The 25314-nt window shown below is 46.1% G+C and overlaps 1 protein-coding gene across 1 annotated transcript in view; it reads left to right on the forward strand.

Annotated features, from left to right (window-relative positions):
* The window catches only part of LOC135885414 (aldehyde oxidase 2-like), a 92006-nt gene that overhangs the window by 40264 nt on the left and 26428 nt on the right, over nucleotides 1-25314 (forward strand). Inside the window, exons 16-26 of the mRNA XM_065413095.1 lie at nucleotides 716-878; nucleotides 2340-2432; nucleotides 4997-5166; nucleotides 7006-7120; nucleotides 9371-9490; nucleotides 10273-10369; nucleotides 12211-12335; nucleotides 14342-14475; nucleotides 17914-18001; nucleotides 20368-20454; nucleotides 20979-21170. Coding sequence (XP_065269167.1) covers nucleotides 716-878; nucleotides 2340-2432; nucleotides 4997-5166; nucleotides 7006-7120; nucleotides 9371-9490; nucleotides 10273-10369; nucleotides 12211-12335; nucleotides 14342-14475; nucleotides 17914-18001; nucleotides 20368-20454; nucleotides 20979-21170 — 1384 coding nt within the window. The remainder of the gene's footprint in view (nucleotides 1-715; nucleotides 879-2339; nucleotides 2433-4996; nucleotides 5167-7005; nucleotides 7121-9370; nucleotides 9491-10272; nucleotides 10370-12210; nucleotides 12336-14341; nucleotides 14476-17913; nucleotides 18002-20367; nucleotides 20455-20978; nucleotides 21171-25314) is intronic.

The raw sequence follows: 25314 nt of genomic DNA on the forward strand, positions 1-25314 counted from the left end.
GGAAGCGGCGCGGGCCGAGGGATGTGCTGGCTGCGGCTTCCCGCCGCCCCCATTGGCCCGGGACGGCGAACCGCGGCCAGTGGGGGCCGCGATCGGCCGAACCTGCCGCGTCAGCAGGTAAATAAACTGGCCCGGCCCGCTAGGGTGCTTACCCTGGCGAGCCACGTGCCGAACGTTGCTGACCCCTGCACTATGATATAAATGGTTACCAATTAGTTGGAAACAAATAAGACGTGTCTATGCTGCAATAAAACACCCATGACTGGCCCATGTCAGTTGACTCGGGCTCACAGGGTTCAGGCAGTGCAGAGTTATAAAATTGTGGTGTAAACATTCAGGCTCGGTCTGGAATTCGAGCTCTGGGACCCCATGATGGGGGAGGGTCCCAGAGCCCAGGCTCCAATGTAAGCCTGCATGTCTACACTGCAGTTTTATAGCCCCACAGCCTGAGCCCCACGAGCCTGAGTCTGCTGACACAGGCCAACCACTGGTGTTTTATTGCAGTGTAGACTTACCCTCAGTGGTCAGCTTATTAAGACTTGATTGCTGCAATCCTTACATGCACATAATTCCTGCTGAAATCAAAAGGTACAAAAGGACTGCAAGATCAGGCCCATGTGAATTAAACTTTTGTTACCTAACACTTTGGCTTTAGCTGCAGTTTAGTATTATAAATAAGTATGTGTGTGTGTGTGCATGTCTGTTTCTCCACCAGGCAATGGAATGAGCAGATGCTGGATGAAGCTTGCAAACTGGTGCTTGGAGAAATTTCTCTCTCCCCCTCAGCTCCAGGAGGGAAGGTGGAATACAGAAGAACTCTGCTTGTCAGCTTCCTTTTCAAGTTCTACCTGGAAGTGTTGTATGGATTAAATAAAATGGTAAGTGGTTTCCCTCTGCGTTTGCACAAACTGACTTATTTTTCTTGGAAAGGCTATTCCCAATGTTCATTACCAGATGCTCAGATCTCATGGTGATGGCTGCAGGCTAACTGAATGACTGGACTGATACGTCCTTTATTGAATGCAGATTGTGCCCATACTCAACTCCTGCCCCAAGCTCGGTTATTATACCATGCTAAAGAGCCCTGCTAGGCTAAAATATTTGTTCATAGTTAGAGTTTAACATGTTCTCAGGGAAGTGCCAGACCTTTCATTGCCTGATGATGGAATTCCTTTAGCTGTAACAAAATGTTAAGGCTGTGACAACATGTTTACATTTATAAATAATGTTGCTTCTTTGAGAGGGGCAGGTGGATGTTTTAAATTACTAGATAGCCTGAGCAGAGCACATAACATGGATAAAATGGTCTGAAATCACCAACAGGGCCGCACTGCATAGCTGCATCAGACTGTCCAGGAAGAGACCCAGAGCAATAATGCAGTAGGGTACACCAATGTACTCTCTGGTACGTCTACACTTACCGGAGGGTCCGGCGGCAGGCAATCGATGTTCTGGGATCGATTTATCGCGTCTGGTTTAGACGCGATAAATCGATCCCGGATCGATCCCGGAAGTGCTCGCCGTCGACGCCGGTACTCCAGCTCGGCGAGAGGAGTACGCGGCATCGACGGGGGAGCCTGCCTGCCGCGTCTGGACCCGCGGTAAGTTCGGACTAAGGTACTTCGAATTCAGCTACGTTATTAACGTAGCTGAATTTGCGTACCTTAGTCCGAAGTGGGGGCTTAGTGGGGACCAGGCCGCAGGGTTTAAAGATCAGAAGATAACCACAACGAACCCATGAGATTTAATTCCAGCCTGAAATGTACCCAGAACCCATTCTCAGTACATGATCCCCTGTGTCCATGCCTTCTTGTGAACTATCCCAAATGCCATCATGTCCTGAAAGGATCAGGAACGCACCCAGGGGGGAGATGGTCCATGTTGCACTCCTTGTTTGCCAGTTAGTCAGTTTGAAATCTGACCCTGTCACTCTTTTTACCAACAACCCCTTCCACCCCGTCCTGACAATGGACTACCCTCCAAGCACTGTGGTTTTTGGTGAGATGGGTTGGGTTTTTTATGTCAGGTGACCCAGCTCACATTAAACGTTGTCTATAGTTTTACCACTTGTGTAAACTCTCCGCCACTTTAAAAGGTGCCTGCTATGGCAAGGAAGTATGTAGCAGAATGGAATGTTTGTGACTCCCATTTGCATATCACTGCCCAGAATGCTGTTCCAGCTCACAACTATTTCACAACAATGCTGGTGTTTGAGCTGTGGGAGCAAACTGGAAATCTTTGCTTCTTTAACATTTATGTTTTTCAAAATCTGTAAATGGAAATTTTAGCTTTAAAAGCGGTGATATGACATTAGTGTTGTTAAATTGCCTTCATTTCAGTACCCAGCTAAGTATCCTGACTTATCAAAGAAGAACTTGAGTGCCCTAGGATCATTTCACAGCGAAGCACCCCAGGGTATGCAAACATACCAGGTCAGTGAAGTTGCTTTCATAGCAAACTATGCCTGCTGTGAATTGTGACTGCCACATGCTGTCCTTAATGAGCGTTATATCTTCTGGTTTTTCATTCTAACTCTCCACTTATGCATTGTCTCCTTGTATTTATGTCACCTTGTATTTAGCTGTGACACTCTGACTACCTTTCCCAGACCTGAAGAAGAGCTCTGTGAAGCTTGAAAGCTTGTGTCTTTCACCAACAGAAGTTGGTCTAATAAAGGATATTACCTCACCCCTCTTGTCTCTCTCATATCCTGGGACCAACACGGCTACAACAACACTGCATTGCCTATATATCTTTTCAAAGGTTATTTGCAGTGGTATTGTAGCCATGTTGGTCCCAGGATATGAGAGAGACAAGGTGGGTGAGATACTGCCTTTTATTGGACCAACTTCTGTTGGTGAGAGAGACAAGCTTTCAAGTTACACAGTGCACAAGGTGAGTAACTTTTTCTTGTAATAGCGGAGAATTGTCTGCAGGTTTTGCATCTGTTGTTCTGGCAGGGTGTGGTGCTGCTTTGAGTTGGAGCTTGGCTCTGATGATGAGCTTGGTGAGGTTGGGAGGTTGTTTGAAGGCCAAAAGAGGGGGGATTGGGAAATATTTATTTCAGGATGTGGTCCCCATTGAGTATGGATTGTAATTGTTTAATGATACCCCATATGGGTTCCAGTGTGGGGTGGTAAGTGACAACTAGGGGTGTACAGTTGGAGGGTGGGGTTTTTTTTTTCTGTATTGAAGCACATTCTCTCTGGGTATTTGGGTGGCTCATTCCATGATGCGATCTATTTCTATGGTGGAATGTCCTTGTTTTGTGAAGGTAGTTTTAAGTATGTTAAGATGTGTATTCCAGACTTTCTCCTGAGAGCATATGCTGTGGTATTTGAGGGTCTAAACTAAGCTAACCTGAACTAAAAGTTTCATTTAGCCAAAGTTATAATATGTAGGGTAGAGTGGGGAAATAGTTTGTTTTTGTTTTTCCAGCAGAAAATTTCCACAAAAACTAATTTTTTTCATTGTCATTGAGATTTTCAACAGAAACTGTCCTATTTTTGTCTGAAAACCAAAAGTGCTGAAAACTAACCCTTTTTTCGCTTTTCAGCAGTTTTCAGCCAAAAAATATCAGCAGTTTTGAGCACTCTTTTTCAGCTGGAAATGTTTGCTTCCAGTTTTCTCATGAAAAATTGAAATTTTTTTTAGAAAAGCTGATAATTTTTGTGGAAGTTTCATTTAGTCAAAAATACAATGTTCCAGAGAAAAAAAGTTTTGACAGTAAATCTTTGACCATCCCTCATAGCTGGGTTGTTTCAGGCTATGTCAAGTGTATCACTGTATGCAATGTTGTTGTAGCTGTGTTGGTCTCAGCTTATTAGAGAGACAAGGAGGGTGAGGTAATATCTTTTATTGAACCAACTTCTGCTGGTGAGAGAGACAAGCTTTTGAGGTTACACAGAGACCTGAAGAAGAGCTTGTCTCAAAAGCTTGTCTCTCTCTCCAGCAGAAGTTGGTTCAATAAAAGATATTACCTCGCCCACATTGTCTCTCTAAATGTATCATTAGCAGCTCAGCAGCAGAGAGCACCAGAGCTGTGTACTAACTAAGGTTGCCATTATGGGCAACCACATTTTCAGTGCTATCAACTCTCTTTGAAATGGCAGAAGGGAAGGTTGACTGGAATTTAATTAGTAGAAACCTGAATGAGACCAGTTTTCTTAGGCTAATCTATACAAGAACATAACATAAGAACGGCCATACTGGGTCAGACCAAAGGACCATCTAGCCCAGTATCCTGTCTTCTGACAGTGGCCAATGCCAGGTGCCCCAGAGGGAATGAACAGAACAGGTAATCATCAAGTGATCCATTCCCTGTCACTCATTCCCAGCTTCTGGCAAACAGAGGCCAGAACATGCATTTACCTATCCTTTCAGGAAAGCAAGCAGGGCAGGGTTAAAGTGTTCCCTTAATACAGATCAGGTTTCAAATACTTTTTTCATATAACATGTACCAGATATTGCTCATTTGTAACTTTCTTGAAACAACTGGGATATTTAAGTTTGTGGAATAGCTCTTTGAGCCTGGATGGTATAAGAGGCAGCATGGTTTACTGGGTAGGACACTGGACTGGGACTCATAAGACATTGATTCTCAGCTCTGCCATTGAGCTGCTGTGTGAACTTGGACAAATCACTTTGCCTCTCTTTTCTGTCCCACTCTTTGTCTTGTCTGTTTAAATTGTAAGCTCTACAGGGCAGGGACTCTCTCTCTACTGGGTGTGTGTGCAGCATTTAGAACAATGGGGCCCTGATCTCAGCTGGGGCCACCAGGTGCCAAGGTAATATAAATAATAGAAATGGAATGACTACATAGAACTTTGGGTTTAGATTGTTAGCCATTAATGCCCTAGCCACAATATCTGGGAAATTTCAATGTGTGTTTAATGACACACTCTTATAATGGCAAAACGATTTCAGAAGGCATTTGTAAATAAGGCATTCTGTAGTTAGTGTTTTGTCTCTAGGATAACACATTCTTATTAAACAGGATGTAGACCCAGCGCAGCCTCCCCAAGATCCAGTAGGACGTCCCATCATGCACCAATCCGGGGTTAAGCACGCCACTGGTGAAGCTGTTTATTGCAATGACATTCGTGCTGTGGATGAAGAGCTTTTCCTGGCTGTGGTAACCAGTCCCAGAGCCCACGCAAAGATTGTGTAAGTAAATAAAAGAGATGTAAGAAAAATGTTACAGTATGAGGTCACTTAGATGTTTCCCCCATTTTTTAACAGACTTGGGTCATACTAATGAAGCATGTTCATTTTATTGGCTTAGGGCTGGAACAGAGCATGGTGGAAAAGGAAATCAGGAAACAAGGGGTGGATGAAAGTGTAATTCATGTGCAAAGAAGGAGTTTTAGCAGCTAATACTTTTAAACATGGGGTCTTATTGTCTGGAGAAGAAAAATGTACAGCTGGGGACAGGTTCCTTGTAGCTGCCTCAGTCTAAAGATTCCTCAATTAGTGTTGCTCACTTCCTGATTTTCCAGAATGTCCCTCTGCAGGTCTGGTCTTACATAAGGTTTTGTGCCATGTCCTCTTCACGGTACCACCTGGTTAAAGCATGCTGGTACTGCAATGCCATTCAGTGTATTCATTCCTACACTCATTGATATTAATGGTATTTATGTTGCAGGATCAGGGCCCATTTGTGTTGGGCACTGTACAAACAGAAAAAATGTATTTTGACCCCTGAATGTGTATAGCTTACAACAGAAACAAACAAATTCAGAAGGAGTGTCCTACCACCATCCCTAGGACTGACTTACATTATGAAGCAAGGAGCTATTTTTTATGCTTTGTTGGTATCAGATAAGGAAGAGTTCACATTCTAATGCATGGAGCTTGTGACGGGGTCGCCTCACCACACGGCGCCTCCTGCTGGCCATCCTGGGAATTATCTTGGAGTTGCCAGTGCACCCTCCTCAGGTGTTGTCTCACTGTTGTCACCCCTGTCTCCATGTCCAGGACCCGCGTTGCTCCCCGGACCGCGTTGTCCTCTTCTGGACACAGCCCTCCGGCTGTGCCCCATTCGGTTCTTTCCCCACTTCTGGGGGACCGACTGTCCTCAGTCCAACCACTTGACTCAGTGGCAATCCGCAGTCCAGGTTCTAGCCACTCGTCTCCGTGGCAGACTGCAGTCTATGCACTGACCACTTCCCTTAGTGGCCGGTGGGGGCAAGGGAAGAGGGGGGGAGCCCGGGCCTGCCCACTACTCCTGGCCCCAACCCAGGGACCCTATAGCAGGCAGCCACGTACTGCCCCTCCTCCAACCCTGCCACCTCCTTCCCTCGGCCACTTTCCCCACTGCCCCAGCACCTCCTCTGCCCTTGTATCAGGGCCTCTGTTAGGCAGCCATCAGCCTGGAGCTTTCTCCTGCTCTGCTGACCTTGCCCAGCACTGCTCTGTCTATGGTGCTCCAGCCCTCTAAGCAGCCAGTCTTCCCCCCTCAAGCTCCAGGGAGTGACTGCCTCTGCTCTGCTCAGCAGCCCCTTCTTATATGGGTCAGCCCGGCCCTGACTGGCTCCTCCAATAAACCTCCCCATAATTGGCTGGCACTACAAGCCTTTTCCTTATTGGCTGCCTCCAACGCAGCCTCCCCAGGGTGGCTTTAACCCCTTACATACCAGTGAGGGGCAGCCACCCCATCACAGAGCCCTTAACACAAAAGGGAAAATATATATATTGGGGTTTCTTGAACTTTCCAAATACTAGGACTATAATTTAAATAACTATTTTATGCCAGTCCCTGTCCCTTGTTCCTTCCCCCCACTTGTCCCCACTTTCCTGTTCAAATATACCACTACAGCAGTCGAATATTTTTTTCACAATATACTATTCAACACATTTCAAAATGTTTCCCAAGATTATGATGTCTGAAGAGGATATAAGGGGGATTATGTTTCTTTGTCCCGAAGTTTGCAGAAGCATTTGTATTCAATATATTTGTCCCATACATGCCAATTGTGGCACTGCCATTTATATTCTTCTTCCCAGAACAATTGATGTATCAGAAGCCCTCAACGTGCCAGGGGTGGTTGATGTGGTAACAGCTGAAGATGTTCCAGGGAAAAATGGCACTGACAATGAGCAAGCATATGCAAAAGATGAGGTACTTCTTGCTTTTGGCTGAGGTGTCTTGGTCTTTAATTAAATACAGTTTATTATGAAGAAGGAAACTTACAACTTTTGAAAATATTTTGCTTATTGAAAAACTGCTCTGAAAATGACTCCAATGTTTATGAGTACAGTGCCGGCCTGACAGTCTAGTTGCAGCACAGGGCATTGCCAATAGATGTTCAGAGCAGGAGCGGTACAGGACTCTTGGTTCCTGGGACAAAGGAATAGGGAAGGGTCCCTTAAATCATTCTCCAGTGACTTTTGTGGCTGACTGAATGAATAGTGATCCTGGCTCTGGAGGGGTCTACACCCTGCCCTCCAGGAAGGAGAGAATGGCCATGCCTGGGTGGTTTGCCCTTTGGTGGGAGAGCCTGGGGCCAAGCCAACCATGATTACAGAATGAGCCCCACCTGAGGGGAATCAGGCAATTTCCTATAAAGAGCAGAAGGTGGCTGCACCAAGGGGGAAGTGTGGGAGGTTGTAATCAAACTGTTGAGGGTGAGAGAGAGGCGCTCCTGTAGTGAAACATAGAGACCAGAGGAATTGCTCCAGCTAGGAAGGTCTCTGACCAGACCTGGGGATTTTGGGCTGTACCTGGCTGAAGCTGGAGGGAAGACTTTTGTGTTTAGTTTTGAACCTTAAGTTAATACATCAGATCCCAAGGAGAGCTGTTGTGAACGGACTGGAAGACCCCTGTGTGGAGTTTATTTGAGGATCCAAGAAGGGAAACTGAGGTGATGGGCTGCATGCAGGGCTGCTCTGGGGCCCCCAGGGGGCACTGTGAGGTAGTCACTTGTCTATACTATGGCACGAGACCTTTGAGGATCAGAGATAAATAGAATGAGGAGGATCCTCTAAGAGGACCTTACTCCTTCTGAAAATAAAACAAATCTTAGCATACTGGCCAGTCAGCAGTTGCCTAATCCAGGGCAGAACATGAACAGACCCTGTGTGGCAACACTGCAACTTCAAGCTGTGTTCCTCCGTTTGACAGCTGGGAGCCAGACAATTACAGGGTTTGTGTGTGGCCAAAATGCCCCTTGCCTGGGTCTCTCTCCATCATTAGCAACACACAGCCGAACATTCTGAATATGGTCGGACATTCTGAATATGGTTCCTTTCTGTTCAGGCCTCTTGTGTTCCTACATCTCACGTTTTCTGTCTCTTCTAGTCAGTGTTTCTCTTCCTTCCCAGCTGACTCTGAACTCCTTCCCTTTCCTTCTCTTCCTCTTGCTATGAACTTCTAACCCCTTTTCCATTCTTGCTCTCTTTGGTTATTCTCCTCTTCACCCACACCCTCTTCCTGTCAGCCATTCTCTTTCCCTCATGACTGTGCACTGGCATCTTGCACCCTGATTCTCCCTCACTGCCAAATATTGGGCTGTGGCTGCATTGGGAATATGTCATGATTCCATGCATCAGTGGCTAGTCCCTGACATAGATGCATGAGTGCAAACCCCTGGTGTACATAGGCACCAACTCCGTGGGTGCTCCGGGGCTGGAGCACCCACAGGGAAAAATCAGTGGGTGCTCCGCACCCACCGGCAGCCAAGCTCCTCCTCTTCACCTCCTCCTCCCCTCCCCCCAGCACGCCATGTCCCCGCTCCTACCCCTCCTTCCCAGCGCTTCCCACCCCCACCCCACCCCGCCGCCTAACAGCTGTTTGGCGGCACTTAGGACTTTCCGAGAGGGAGGGGGAGGAGCGGGGATGCGGCGCGCTCAGGGGAGGAGGCGGAGAAGAGGTGGGGCAGGGGTGGGACTTGGGGGAAGGGGGTGGAATGGGGGTGGGGTGAGGGTGGTGCAGGGGAGGGAAAAGGTGGGGCTGGGGCGGGGCCAGGGGCAGGGAGGGGAGGGGTCGAGCACCCACTGGGCAGAGGGGAAGTCGGCGCCTATGCTGGTGTAGACAAAGAAAGGTGTGATTTGTGCTGATGTAGTTTTTACTCCTACTTAATTTAGGGTAATCTGGCCACCAGTGTCTGGGATCAGAGCAAATTCCCACTGTAGTCAAGATCATAAATGTCAGTGGTATTTCTAATGCTAGAAATGCTATCAGCAATAGATGCTTGTTGCCAATAGCACTTCTCACATCTAATGAAATATGGTCTGCTCTCAGACAAATTCTCACAGAGTATATGGAAGCACTGATTATCTGAACATAACCTCTCTCCCATACACAGTCACTGTTTGGTAATGGAATCAACCCAGGGTTTTCACCAGCTTCTATCTGTTGGGTGTGTTGCAGGTGATCTGCGTGGGTCAGATTGTCTGTGCTGTGGTTGCAGAGTCAGCTGTTCAGGCAAAGCAAGGGGTTGAAAAAGTGAAGATAGAGTATGAAGATCTGGAGCCAGTACTGACCATTGAGGTAATAAGCCAACTCTTTTTTCTTGTCTTGTTAAGCTGTTATATCATTTCGCTCACTGTTTATCTACTTGTGCAGGACTCTGTCAGGCTTCGACTTTTAATTTGGTATCAAATGCAGGTTTGTTTAGTGGGGGTGGGTTTAGGTTGTGATTTCATAGTGTAAAAATCCCTTGCACATTTTTATTTTTTGGAAGCAGAAAAGTCTTTGCTTTTTGCTTAGTGGTTGCCTGCTCATCTAATGTATCAGAGGCTAATCTGCACAACAGGGATGAGATGCACAGCAAGGCAGTATAACAGAAAAATGTGCACTGAGCACGTCCATCTCTCCATGAGCTAGATTCTTAGCTGGAGTAAATCAGTTGAAATCAAGTGTGACACCAGCTAACTCTAGATGGAGATTTGGCACCATATATCCTGCATCAGTGTTCGAATTGGGGAGGTTCTCAGAATCAGGCCATATCTCTCTCTCTTTCTCTCTCTCACACAGACACACCTACCTACCTTTAGTACTATTCTCTCATAAACACACACACACTCACTCACATCCTACCTTTAGTATTTCTAGGCTGTGGGAAAGCAGAGGGCAATGAGACCTGCAGAAAAAAACAGCAACAACAGAAAGCTGCCTCTACAACGTCGATATTGTCACACTGAGTCTAGTACCCACATCTGTCTATGCAAGGTGGCAGTTGGATAGATAACAAATGACTATACCAAAAAAACCAAACATAGTGCTGTCAGCAGTATTGCGGTTGAGTTGTATGGGTTCTTTCCTTGCTGCAGGATGCAATAAAGCACAATTCATACTTCGGAGAAGAGAAGAAAATAGAACAAGGAAATATTGAAGAAGGATTTAAGTCTGCCGATGAAATCATTGAAGGTAAATTGCTGCATGCACTGGGTGGGAAGTCATAGAATACCAGGGTTGGAAGGGACCTCAGGAGGTCATCTAGTCCAACCCCCTGCTCAAAGCAGGACCAATCCCCAGACAGATTTTTGCCCCAAATCGCCTCCTCTCAAGAGAGAGGACTTATATTCATCCTTAAAATAATATAGCCTAAAATAGAACCATGAATTAAATTACTTATGATAGATGACTCCATCTATTTAAAGGGTATGGGACCTCACAAAATAAGATTTAATAAAGAAAACAAGAGAGCTAGCTTTTTGGCATATGAAGAAATTGACAACTTTTAAAACAAGACTTGGTAAGAGATCAATGACTTGGCACTGTTTTTTTGTTTGTTTTACTGTACTTTGAATAAAAAGCTTTGAGTATGTTTTAATCACTTAATTGGCATATAATTATTGCCTCTGTTATCTTAAAACAGAGACTGCAAACACTCAGATAACGGAGTGAAAGATTTTAACATTGCTGATGTCTTCTCTACCTCTCAGTAGCACTTCTTGAAATGTTATTTTGTAAATTCTTCCCGCAGTACTTCTCAGCGAATCACCAAAGATATTCCTGTTTCCATACTTACAGCACCTTTGGAGGGATTCTTTTTCTCTTTATTCAGCAGGGGACCAATGCCTTTTGATAAATATGTGCTAAATCACGGACCTAGGCCTTTAATTGCAGGGTTTATTGCAGGCTTAAGCCCTTCAAATCCAGTGCTTATTCCTCTGGAAGGAATGATCAGTGCCTTCTTTTAGTCACAGTTTTTGACTGCATTCTTCCACTAACGGTGAAATAGTCCCTGTGGTGTACTTCGTTGCAAGAGGGATAGAGATATCTGTGATTGGTGAAGGAGTGTTATGAGCTGAAGTAGGCTAGTCATACACATACGCTAGTCATTACAGTAGAACTCACATTTAGAGATGTCTTACTAAAATGTGTGTTTAAACTACCAAGACATGCAGACTAAAGAATGCAGCTCTGTAATGAGCCAATGAGTCCAGTATAAATGCCCAGACAGTTAATACATGTTTGTGTGACTTGCTGTTTGTCCTCCCACAGTGTATATTACCCCCAGTGCCCTCTATTGGCATCTCTGTTCCAGTGTGTATGATAGTCACCCTCTTGTCACTGAACATTACGCAACATACATATTGATGTGCTTGATCATGTCGCCCTCTTGTGGCTGCAGCTGTGAACCCTAATACTACTACATGCCTCATGGATAATAGCTAGTGCAACATCAACCCAGGCTCACTACAAAGGAGAAGAAATACAGAGCATCAACAAAAAGAGCTTTTGTAATGTGGTGACGGATTTCCATTCATGTAAGGAAAAGGACATAATAGGAAAGTGTCTAGACTAGGCAGAACAAAGGGCAATCACAATAGGCGAGTGGCATACAAATACAAAGAGGACAAGTAAGAAAGGAAGGGAAAAGAAACAAGATGAGACGTTTTCCTCATCTTACAGAGATACTAAAAAGGAGAAAGGGTTACAGTAAGATTATAGTAGCTAGAGATGGAACAGACCTACAGTATCAGATCCCTTGATGGGGGAATGTATCAGATATTAAACTGACACCACTCTTACCCAGGAGAAGAAAATTATGCAAGGATTAGATGGTTGAAGAAAGAGATTTCCTTCAAATAAACACACCAGGCTCCCACAGAGGCAGGTTAAAAAAATGAGCTATAGCAATATCATAAAATAAATATTTCCATTCTTTTTTGTTCTGTGCAAAACTTTCTCGCACCCATCTCCCGATCTCATTTTGCTGTAAATACCCACTGATGCTTTTCCTGTGATTCTGCCTATAACAGGTGAAATCCACATTGGAGGACAAGAACACTTTTACCTTGAAACTAACAGTGTATTTGTTGTTCCAAGAGGAGAGGATAACGAAATGGATGTGCATGTGTCCACTCAGGATGCAGCGAGTGTACAGGTAATACAAAGCAGTTTTGGATAGCAATTTCTTCTCCATCCAAATAACTTTAAGGATGGACTGCAAGGCCTTGCCAAGACCTGAGTTCAGGCTTTCTGTGTTTGTCCTACAGCAGTCTGATGAAATTCCTAATGCAGATTAATTGATTTGGGCATTGTTGGGTAATAAAGCCCTGTCTGCACTAGTGCTGTAATAATGGTTCTTGAAAGCAAGATGCTCCCTTGAGCGCCCAGTCCAGTGTAGACAAGAATGAAGCATGTTGCCAATTGGTGTACAGAATGGTACTACTGATCTGTTTCCCCCTGCACACCCCCACAATCCTATCACGCAGTTTTGTAAGTTGGTTCATAACATTGTTCCTCGCTGTCAACCCTGCATAGGGAAATACTATTAGTAGAGATCTAGAATAGCAAGGATGATGTTTAAATACAGCTCCGGATAACACAATTTTAGAATAGTGTCGATGGGGCCAAATTCTGTCCCAATTACACTGGTCAAACCCCACTGAAGTCAGTGAGGTAGTAGTGGTGTTGGGACCTGATGCTCCAAACACTTATTCAAGCAAGTTGACTTACTCATGTGAGTAGTCCCATTGAAGTCAATGAGTACTCTTCGTTCATGCACATAGTCCCATTGACTTCAGTGGGACTATGTGCATGAACGAAGAGTACTCATGTGAAAAGTGTTTGCAGAATTAGGCTCTAACTGAGCAGAATTTGAGCCAGGGCCTGGAGGAAGGAACAATTTTCAGTTCTCTGAGTAGATGCAGCCGTGTGTGTGTGCCCAGCTTATCGGAATTGGAGCAATTTGCCTAGCAGTACCCATAGAGAAGTGGCACTCACACCTTGTGACCATGGCCCCTCCTCTGGCTACATAAGGCAGCGCTGCCCCAACCCTCCCTCAGTTCCTTCATACTACCTGTGGCTGGAGATGGAGCTGTGTGTGTGGTCTTAACCTCACAAGCCCTCAGCTAATTTAGGTTTTCTCTTGTTGTACATAGTTAGTAGTACCCTTAGTGTTAGGTAGAGTAGTGTGAGTTGTATTAATTTAGTTTTCCTCCGTGATGCTCTCACCGGGGTTTAAATATTGTCCTTCATGTGGAGGAGTGATCCCCAACAGCGATCCCCACACGCGGTGCTTGCTCTGTCTCGGTGGGGCCCACATTAAAGAGCATTGTGAGATCTGATCAGGTACTGCTAGGCAAATTTCTCCAGCTCCGGTGCGCTAGGCATGCGCACACCTAAGTGGAATACACATCTGCAGCGCATCTCAAAGCACCACAGTTACAGTATGTAACCTTTCTTGTTCTATGAAGAAATGTATTTTAAAGCCTTACTCAGTAGACAGCAGTAGAGGCTGGTCCCCGTGAAATCAGTGACCAAACGCCTATTGACATCAGTGAGGCTAGGATCTCCCCTTACTGATCTGAGCTGTTAAGCAGTTTTGTGTTTATTTATTCATTTACTTTTAGAGCTTTGCAATTCAGCTTGAAGAGCCTGATCCTGGTCTCCTCATTTGGACAAAATACCTTTGGCGTTCATCTGAGTAAAGATTCTCAGGATTAGGCACTGTGCCTGTATTCACACTGTAAAATAAGAGCAATATTACAGCTGCTCTGTATTCTATAGCATAAACAGTCAATCTTTTCCATGCAGCTGGTTAGCTTGGTGGATGCACTGTATTCAGCGGCAGATGGGTCTTGTACTTCTAGATAGAGAGTATCAACGTTTGCCCTAAAATTAGCAAAGTGTATTTTCCAGAGCTATTGTTCAGCTTCTGCTCCTCTAAAAGGACCAGATTCTGCTCTCATTTCTGTCAGTGTGAATCCGGAGTAACTCCATTATCTTATGCGGAACTATATCAGGTTTGCACTAGTAGCACGTAGATGAGAATCTGGCCCTGTTTGTTTCTTTCTTTTATGTATTGGTAGTTGTGGGAGCCTAAGCATTTTTATTATAGCTTTTGGTAAATAGCCTGTATAAAATCCAAGCAATTCACGTTCATAGGAATTCGTGGCTTTGGCTTTAGATGTCCAGTCCAGTAAGATCATGTGCCACACAAAACGCGTTGGTGGAGCTTTTGGAGGGAAGGTTACAAAGCCTACAATTTTTGCTGTAGTTGCAGCAGTGGCAGCAAACAAGTAAGTGTTAGGGGTTTTTTTCAGTGGTTTTACTGAAACAAATTAAAATTACTAGAAAGAATTGTAAGGGAACCTCTGACACGAACACTGATGACATGATCAGCCTGAACACACTTCACTTTGCCTTACCCTCTGACTAGTCTCAGTGCAGCGGGCAGTGCAGCCTTACCCTCTGACTAGTCTCAGTGCAGCGGGCAGTGCAGCCTTACCCTCTGACTAGTCTCAGTGCAGCGGGCAGTGCAGCCTTACCCTCTGACTAGTCTCAGTGCAGCGGGCAGTGCAGCCTTACCCTCTGACTAGTCTCAGTGCAGCGGGCAGTGCAGCCTTACCCTCTGACTAGTCTCAGTGCAGCGGGCAGTGCAGCCTTACCCTCTGACTAGTCTCAGTGCAATCCCCCTGTGGCAGAAGGCCTGTACGGAGTTCTTCGGGCAGTGGCTCTCATGAAGGATCACCGTATGTGGATACAAAGCCCATTCATTCAGGTGTTGTTCAGGGAGGGTGGTGTGAATTCTACCTTAGATCTTTGATGCAAGTGCTTTGTACGCTGGATTCGGTTTTTATTGACCAGCTTCAGGGGTTCTGCTCCTCAAGGCACACTACCAAATGTCCATCTCTACCCGCTTGTAGTCACCAGCAGAAATATGTACACAACATTTTGTCGCAGGCGACTACCCATTCTATCTACAGTAACTCCTCACTTACAGTCGTTCCAGTTAACGTTGTTTTGTTGTTACGTTGCTGATCAATTAGGGAACATGCTCATTTAAAGTTGTGCAATGCTCCACTATTACATTGTTTGGCTGCCTGCTTTCTCCACAGCTGTCAGCCTCCCTACGCCCCCCTCCTCCCCACAGCACTTCCCGCCCGCCGGCAGACCCCACGGATCAGCGCCTTCCCCCTCCTCCTGCCCGTGGCAATCAGCTGGCTTGCGGCATTTAGAAGGGAGGGGGGGAGGAGCGAGGACTCAGCACGCACACTCCCCCTTCCCTCCCCTGCCTCCTGAACACTGCAAACCAGCTGATTGCCGCAGGCAGGAGACAGAGGGGGAGGGAAAGGGGAGCCTGCACGCCAAGTCCTCGCTCCTCCCCCCTCCCAAACGACGCAAGCCAGCTGATTGCCCCGGGCAGGAGGGAGGGGGGAGGAATGAGGACTCGGAGCACCTCCCCCCTCCCTCCCCTCCCTCCTGCCCGTGGCAGTCAGCTGGCTTGCAGCATTCAGAACGGAGGGGAGGGAGGAGCGAGGACGCGGTGTGTGAAGTAAAGGGGGAGGAGGTGGGGGGGAGAAGAGGCGGGTCAAGGGTGGGGGCTAGGGGAAGGGGTGGAGTGGATGGGCCGAGGGTTGAGCCCCCTGCCCCCGGCAAAGTCAGTGCCTGTGCTTGCAAGAACAGCAAGACGAGCAGACGGACAATCCATCCTCTTCCACTCTCTGACTCCACCACCTCAACCAAGCTTCATACTCAGCAGTGATGATTGTAGTATTAAATTGTTTGTTTAAAACTTATACCTGTATTAAATTGCTTTTTTAAAATTGTTTAAAATGTATATAATGCCTTTTGTCTGGCAAAAAAAAATTTCCCTGGACCCTAACCCCCCCATTTACATTAATTCTTATGGGGAAATTGGATTCGCTTAACATCGTTTCACTTAAAGTCGCATTTTTCAGGAACATAACTACAACGTTAAGTGAGGAGTTACTGTTTATAATACAGCCACACATGGATTAACTGGGCATTTATGCAACTAGAAAAGTTAGATGGACATCACCAGCTAGGACTAGACTCTGATCTCAGTTACATCATTCTAACCCTGGAGTAACTCCACCAAATTAGATGGAGTTAATCCAGATTTACTGTGGTATAAAGTAAGGCAGAATTTGGACATGGTGCAATTTGCTCGCATCCATTTGTTGTTGAGTGATTTCCCCTGTATTTGTAATAGGGTATCCTTGCTGCCACGCTTCAAAACATACTCATATATTTATGACTGGACATGTGTTCTGCCTTCCCAAGAATGTAGTATCCATCTTTGTAGGTGTATTTCAGTATCAATCATAATACTTACAGCTCCCCCTCCAAAAGTGCTGCATTGAGCATAGGGAGCCCACCTAAGGAAACAAGACCACAATAACCCTTTCACTGTTGGTTTTGTGCCACACCTATTGTGCCAGGATAATGTGCTTCATAGTTCATTGTGCTGCCGTTGCCCACTGAATCTCCATTCAAGTCAGGAGACCACACCTGGTCTATCCAACAGCATAGCAGGTATGGCCTACCTGGACATGGCTGGAAGTTCAGCTGTAGTCAAGTTGTTAAACAAGTACTGTGCATCTTATTCCGCTAGGGTCTGTAGTGGTGGTTGAAGATTAAAGAGGGATTGGACATTCTTTAGCACACTAATGTTGGGGCATAACAGGATAAAGGTCTGTTTTTTTTCTTGTTCATTCAAGAGTTAAGAAATTTGCTGATGTTTATGGGCCAAATCTCCCACCTAGTCCCCCAGACCAACCCTGAGTAGCAGGGCTCAGCACAAGGGGGCTCCACAGAGAAGAAAAGGGAGGGAATCCGTCCCCACTACATCACAGAGCACAAGGGTCAGTAGCTGGCTGATTTGTACAGGGGTGGATCCCATAGCCTCATGCCATGGCCTGCCACTGCTCCTCCTCCCAAACCTTACTTTGTAGGGATGGAGAGTGCCTCAAAGGAACTGGACTCTACTGCTCACAGGGCGTAAAAGGGTGAAGTCGGGAGGCTAAACACAGGGCCGGCTCTAACTTTTTTGCTGCCCCAAGCAGCAAAAAAAAGCGCCGCCTCCCGAGCCCCCCCCGCCGAGCTGCGCCACCGGAACCCCCCCCGAGCGCCGCGCCCCGCGCCGCCCCCCCGCCGAGCGCCGCGCCGCCGGAGCCCGCCCCTGCCCCTTGCCGAGCGCCGCGCCGCCGGAGCCCGCCCCCGCCCCCCGCCGAGCGCCGCCGGAACCCCCCCCCCGAGCGCTGAGCCCGCGCCGCCCCCCCGCCGAGTGCCACGCCGCCAGAGCCCGCCCCCCCCACCTAACACCGCGCCGCCGGAGCGCTCCCCCCCCGCGGAATACCGCTCCGCGCTCCCCCCGCCGCCCCTTACCAGGTGCCGCCCCAAGCATGTGCTTGGTTGCCTGGTGCCTGGAGCCGGCCCTGGCTAAACAGAAGCAGGTGACAGGATGTTCCCCCATGTTTGCTTCTATGAACAAAAGTTAAAATCTTCCTTTTCCTTCCTGGATGAGCCTAAAATAGACCCACACAGTAGTGGACAGTTAATGTGAGGTTAATGAGCTCTTGAGAAGCATAGTGGGCCAGTTCATCTCTGGCCTCACTAAGGTCACACTGGGAAGAATTTGGCCCAATAACTTTATCTTCCTGGTAATGGGCACTGTGGAGCTGATAAAAGTGAGTCTTTTGTGTCTGGTTTAGGACTGGGCGTCCAATCCGCTTTACCCTAGAGCGAGATGAGGATATGCTAATCACTGGAGGCCGACACCCTTTCTTTGGAAAATATAAAGTAAGTGGGAGGGGGAAATAGCTCACTGAAATATCTAGCACAAGATCCTCAGCTGGTGTAAATTGGCATCGCTTCACTGAAGCTGATGGAGCTACAGCAATTGACACCAGTTGAGGATCTGGTCCTTCATCGGTTTAGATTTGGGTTTTTAATTTGATTGTTCTCTCTTAAATATTATTTCTGTAAACTAACTATAAAATCAGTGGCTACAAAAATGATTCAAAGAAGAGGAATGAATACAGAGCAAGAATAAACTTGAATGGGCTGAATACTTCTCAGAGGTCTTTATGCAAAATATATGCAGTGTTTGCTTGTATTATTAATTGTAGCATTATATTTATATTGCAGTAGTTTCCAAGGATCCAGCCAGGATTGGGGTCCCACTGTAGTCTGTGCTGTATAAACATATAAAGAAACATGCTCTCTTCCCCCAAGAGCTTGCAATCTAAATAGAAAGAGAGGCAAGAGCTGGAAGAAATGGATGCAATATATAAGCAAAATAATCAGGATAGTGTCTGGTCAATGTCATGTTAGTTCCTCTTGTTTCTTTTTGGTTTGTTTAAAAGATACTCCTTAGCCATGAGCTTTTAACTATAAAACAGGATAGTAGTAAGGACTTGAGGACCAGTTCTGCAATCTTGGTGCACACCAAACTCCTGCTGACTCCACAGGGCACTTGGGGTGCATTGGGAACTCAGAGACAAGCCCATAAAAATGAATTCACATATTAAACATCTTTGTGTAAAGAAAATGGTGCAGATAAAATCTACCTGTCTCACCTGTTCAGAGCTTTTAAATAAGAAAAAAAAAAGCTCAAGTGTTTCAATAGATTGATACTCTCTTTCATTAAAGGGAATATGGACCCAATCCTCCTGTCCTTATACAAGCAAAGTTTCCATTAAGTCAATGGGACCTTTGCCTCAATAAGGACTGCAGGATCAGGGCCCATGTGGAGGATTCTAACTTGAGAGAACTACAGTTGCTCCAAAGGCAATTTCCTTTCATAGGTCCTCACTCATCAGAGTAGAGAATCTATAATAGGGTATTCTTGCTGCCACTTGCCAAAACATACTCATATATTTATGACTGGGCATGTGTTCTGCCTTCCCAAGAATGTAGTATCCATCTTTGTAGGTGTATTTCATTATCAATAATATAATTATTACAGCTTCACCTCCAAAACCTATGGTTCCCAGGAGGTTAAAACAATGATATTGAACAGGAACATTATAAATGAACACTGAAAGAGGCTACATCTATAATATGAGCTTGGGGTGTGATTCTCACACTAGCTTTCAAAGAGTATAAATAGTAGTGTAGCCACAGGCAGCTGCACTGGCAAGTACATTCTGACAGCATTCAGGCAGGTTTGTACTCAGCATGGCTAAGCTGTGCTGCCACTGCCTGTGCTACCACGACTACACTACTATTTATACTCACACTCGCTGTCATTAAGCTAGCACACGGGTCAGCACATGAGCTGAGAATCATGCCCCTCGCTCATAATGTAGCCATAGCCACAGGCTTCTCAGGCTATCTAAATCCACCCCCCCCCCCCCCCAGTTTTCATCAGGCTGTCACAATGGGGAAAGGTAGCTCCTATGCTGCAGACAAGTGCATGATCAAGAAAAACAAAGATCTAGACATGTGCTGAGTAATAAAGAGCCTTGATCATGAGCCAAATTCTTCCCCTTTGGCCAGCATCTTCCTATGAAGGTCAAGATTGGTTTTCAAACAGCTGGAGATCTATGCTTTTATTCATTGGGCCTGATAAAGAGAGTGAGAATGACTCTATAGCCTGGTGGTCAGGTCACTCACTCACCTGGGAAAGGGAACCCTCAGTTTCCAGGCCTTGCTCCAATGACTATTTAACTATTTGTACAAAGTGGAACAACTTCAGCAGGAGAGATTGAGAAAGCCCCACCCAAGAATGCCCCATAGCCCAGTGGCTATGAGCAGTCACCTGCAATGTGGGAGACGCAAGCTAAAGTCCCTGCTCCAAATGTGAGGACTTTAGCCTGGTCTCCCACATACCAGGTAAGTGCTCTAACTACTATGTATAAGGGAGACCAGCTCCTTCTCCTCAGTTTTGTGAATGATGCCTACATCCCCTTGCAAATCTAACCCAAAAGTTTATTATTTTGGCCTAAACTATATGGCAAATTTGTATAGAATTCACAAATAGTTTCTGACAACCTGAAACTGCATTTTCAGCAAATACACTATATGTCTGAAATATTTTGCCAAGTTCTAGTTCAGAAGTCTGAGCATCATGTTTAACTTGTATGCAGGTTGGTTTAGTTACAAAGAGCAAGTTGTCATAAATGACTGAAAAGACCTCTAATGTGTTGGTTACAATGTTACAGGTAGGATTTACAAATGATGGTAGAATCACAGCTGCAGATATTGAGTCCTACATTAATGCTGGATGTACTCTAGATGAGTCTGAACTGGTAAGTTCTTCTAATCTGGTGGTAACTTCACTAGCCACAAAACAGAAGGAAAATGTTCTGAACAGACATATATGGTAAGAGTCTATTTTTGTTAAGTACGACTTTCTGATTGCAGCGGAAATGCATCTGTGGCATGGATTTTTGTTTCAGGAGCCCCCCAAGGCCTCTGTCTCCTGTCAAGTTTAAAGAACATAGGAAGTACAAATTTGTGATTATAGTGAAACCTGCCCAAGACCCCATGCCTGTTACGTAACTTCCTAGTTGCTTAAACCACCTTACAGTCTGGGCTGATTCTTCCCTCACGCACGCTTGTTTTACACTAATGTCACTCCACTGACTTCAAGAGAGTTACTCTTGATTTACTGTAAGCAGCAGCAGAATAATCAGGCCCCCTGAATATAACTCTGCTCCACCTTTAAGCAACCAAATTGTGTCAGTTCCTTGTGTGGTTTCCTAACACAGGTTTCACTGTAATTCCAAAGGCAAAGAAACCACTTTAACAGGGATAATCTCTCCTACTACAGGTAATTGAGTATGTTGTGCTAAAAACGGATAATGCTTACAAGCTCCCTAACCTCCGAGTCCGGGGACGTGCCTGCAAGACTAATTTGCCATCAAACACAGCGTTCCGAGGATTTGGCTTTCCACAAGCGGGTTTGTTTACAGAATCCTGGATAGTGACAGTGGCAACCCGAACTGGCTTGCCGCCTGAGAAGGTAAATGAACTGAGTTTAACAAATAAAATGAGACATAACAGGGGTCTGCTTCTGCTTCTACTCCTGCTCCCAAGTCAAAGGCAAAACTCCTATGGCAAAAATATGGGGAGCTAGACCTTCACAAGCTCTTTCTATTGAAGTAGTTCATATTGTGCCAGATCCTGTCACCTTTACTTGTGCTAAATAGTATTAGTAAATAAATAGTAATAGTATTTATTGATATCAGTGGGACTGTTCATGGAGTAATACACTATACAGTGACAGAATCTGTCAATGGAAGTTTATTTCTTCAATTTGAAGTCTCAACCCGCTGTGGTCAGCTCCAATCACTATAATAGAGTCTCTGCCCTCTCCATCCCATCAGGTGTCTCTAGTTGCCTATCTGACATCTCCTCCTGAACATCTGGCTGTTGCCTGTAACTCCAACTGGACTTCTCATCATTCCTACTAACCCTCCTCCCCCATCTCTATTCTTTGTCTTCACCAACAACTCCAGTCACCTGGTCCTGTAATCTTAGTATCAAACTGACTCTTCTCTTAACTTGTCCCCTCATATCTAGATTCTCACTAATTCCCTTTCCCTCTCTTACTTTGATATCACCAATATCTACCCTTTCCTCCTGGTACCCACTACTAAAGTCATTGTCCATGCCCTGGTCACCTCTTGCCTTGATTAGCATGCCCTCCTCCTGTCTGGCCTGCACCCCGCCTCTAGTCTGTGGAAAGTATGGCTGCTAATGTAATTTTCCTTTCCCAGGACTCCAACAATGTTGCCTTCTTCTTCAAGTGTTGTCCCTGTGGGTGCTCCACTTCAGGTGTTGGTGCGTCCCAGCACCGTTGATCAGAGATTTTTGGTATCAGTGCTTGGTCGTGATATGCATACGCAGTAGCCGTCTCGTGGCAGCATTGGAGTCTCATCTAGCATGCGCCCGGCCCTTTCAGTTCCTTCTCAACCATCCTCAGCTGTAGACAGAGCTTGGGGCAGTGCGGCAGCTTCTTCCCCTGTAGATAGAAAAAAGAGAAATATTAGTTAGATACTTTAGATAAGTTAGTTATAGTTCTTACCATAGTTAGTAGTTAACTTGTTAAAAAAAAATTATATTTGTATCCTCCCGCTCCTTGCTCCTTTTGGAGCACTCTCTGAGACATGCCTGGTTCCCCAGGCTTTAAAAGATGCGGCTCTTGCCGAGAAGAGATGCCAAGATCTGATCGACCCTCGCTCTGGGTGAGATGTCTCGGAGAATCACACATACCCCAAAAGTGCGTTGACTGTAACAACCTGAAAGCGAGAGCCTGGCATGACAGGGACCTCCGCCTCAAGATGATCCTAATGGAGAAATTGCTACAACTGAGCCCTGACATGGGCCAGCAAAAGCCCCTATCTAATGGCTCTCCGACCAGTTCAGAACCGACGAAGAGCACAGCTGAGTCCTCTAAAGAAAAGAGGAAGCGAGCATCAACCTCTCCGCAGAGGAAACTGCACAAAAAGAAACGGTCCCCTGCTAGGTCGTTACCTTCGGTTCCAACCACCTCTCGAGTCAGCTCTTACAACTCACCTGGCACCTCCGGCACGGGCCGTACTGCTGAGCCCAAAGCACAAGTAACTGAATCAAGACATAGGCATAGCCATGCCTCCTCCACGGCACCAACTACGCCGGCACAGGAAGCGGATCTGGCACTGAGCATGCCACCACCATTGACCCTGACAACAACCTCGGCATCACCGACTTATCGGTACTGCCTCCTCCGTCAGCACCGCCTCCTCTGTTGGCACCAACTGATATCACCACGATGGATCCACCGGCACCGACAAAGGTGAGCCACAATGTGGCGGCGCACTATTCAGCTCCTACAATAGCCTTGGCACTGCCTCCATGGGCACCGCAGCAATTCCTAACACAGAAGGATATATCGGTATCTTCGGTGCCCCAATCACCACTTCTCGGCACCAATAGATCTCCCCCAAAAAGCATCACCATGCAGCCCACTTTTCCCAAGGCACCATTGGTACCATGCAACAGCGAGGCTAAGGACCAAGATGAAGGGGTCATCACCCCACAACACTCCTCTCCTACTCAACATAGGCCAATTGGAGGAATACTGAGGACCAAAAGTCATCATAGACAGCCCACACGTCCCTGGTATGGACAACCATGGATGTGTCCCCCCATGGCGTTTCCCATGCAGTGGCCACCATGGGACCTGTGGGCAGCATATAGAGCCCACTATGCCAGAACCTCATCGCCATCCAGAGGCAAACTTAGGTCTCCTCCACTTTCCCCAGTGGCTACAACATCCATAGCCCCAGAGGATACAACAGAGGTCTGGAAAACGTGTCACCACCTCACAATTCTTTTTCACCTCCTGACGAGGCCATTATGCCACCTCCATCTACAATGGCTAACTGTTTTAAACAGTTTAAATAACTGTTTAAGAGAATTGTGCTGAGCCAGGACATACCATTAGAAGAAGTCCAAGAAAATCAGCATAAATTGCTCCAAATTTTACAAACCTCATCCTCCTCAAAAATTGTACTATTGATAAAAGACACCATTCTGGAACCAGCTGAAACACTGTGGCAGACACCAGCCACCATCCCACATACATGCAAAAGGGCCTATAGAAAATATTATGTGCCGGCCAAAGGGATGGACTTCCTCTTTTCTCACCTGTCACCAAACTCACTGCTGGTAGAGGCAACAAACCATCGATCCAAACAGCCTCACTATAAATCCACACCTCATGGTAAGGACCACAAACGACTGGACCTCCTAGGAAGGAAGGACTACACCTCATCCACGTTGCAATTTAGGGTCGCTAACTGCATACTTGACAAAGTATGACCATGACACCTATGAGAAGCTATTTGAGTTCACAAATGACCTTCCTGAGGACAAGCGAACATAATTTAATAAAAAGCAGCAAAGAGTCCTGTGGCATCTTATAGACTAACAGACGTATTGGAGCATGAGCTTTTGTGGGTGAATACCCACTTCTTCGGATGCATTTAAGAACTTACTCACTAACGGGCAATTGGTGGCCAGGACTGCCTTACAGGCTTCCCTGGACATTGCTGATATGGCAGCGCGTACCACAGCCACAGCAATCGTAATGCGCAGAGCCTCATGGCTCCTGTCTTCCGGCATCCCAAACGAACTGCAACTCAATATGGAAGACCTCCCCTTCGACAAAGACAAACTATTCTCATCGAAGACCAGTGAGGTGCTGCACTCCATGAAAGACTTACACGTGACACTCTGCACGCTGGGCATTTACACACCACCTGCTAAAAGAAAGCTCTACCAACCTTACCACCATTCTAAAGGCACACTATTTAGTCTCCAGAATACTAGACCGTATGACAACAGACAGAGAAACAGAACACAATGATGCCAACCAGCTCAACCCCAATCAACAGTATCACAGCCACCATCTACTAAGCAACAGTTTTGAACAGTTGGTCAAGGGTCTGAGCGACCTTCCCCTCAAGACAATGCCACTTTGCCCATTTGGCCATTGACTGAGACCTTTTTACCAAGCGTGGGAGTCCATCATGAAGGACTGCTGGATCCTAGAGATCATGCGATCGGGCTATGCCATCCCCTTTATTTCTTGCCCATCTACCGTACCCCTTTCCTGGTCCCTCTTCAGGAACCCTTCTCACAAGCACCTATTAAGGCAAGAAGTACATCATCTGCTGCAAGTAGGTGCCCTGGAAACAGTGCCTATGCAATACAGAGAAAAGGGCTTCTATTCCCACAATTTTCTGACCCAAAAGAAAAATGGATGATGGCAACCCATACTAGACCTATGAAAACTCAACAAGTTTGTTTGCTCCCAGAAATTCAAGATAGTCACATTAAGCATGATAATCCCAGTGGTGGAACAGGGGGACTGGTTTTCAGCCCTAGGCCTACAAGATGTATATTTCCACATTACCATTCACCCAATTCACAGACTATTCTTCTGATAGACAGTAGGACACGAGCACTACCAATACAGGTTGCTTCCATTCGGACTGTTCACCGCACCGAGGGTCTTCTCCAAAACCCTTGCAGTTGTCACTGTGCACCTGCGAAAGCAAGGGATCATGTTTTTCCCGTACCTATACAACTGCCATCTGAAAGACCCCAATCGGATAGTG

Source organism: Emys orbicularis, chromosome 11, assembly GCF_028017835.1.
Source record: "Emys orbicularis isolate rEmyOrb1 chromosome 11, rEmyOrb1.hap1, whole genome shotgun sequence".
Lineage (NCBI taxonomy): Eukaryota > Metazoa > Chordata > Testudines > Emydidae > Emys > Emys orbicularis.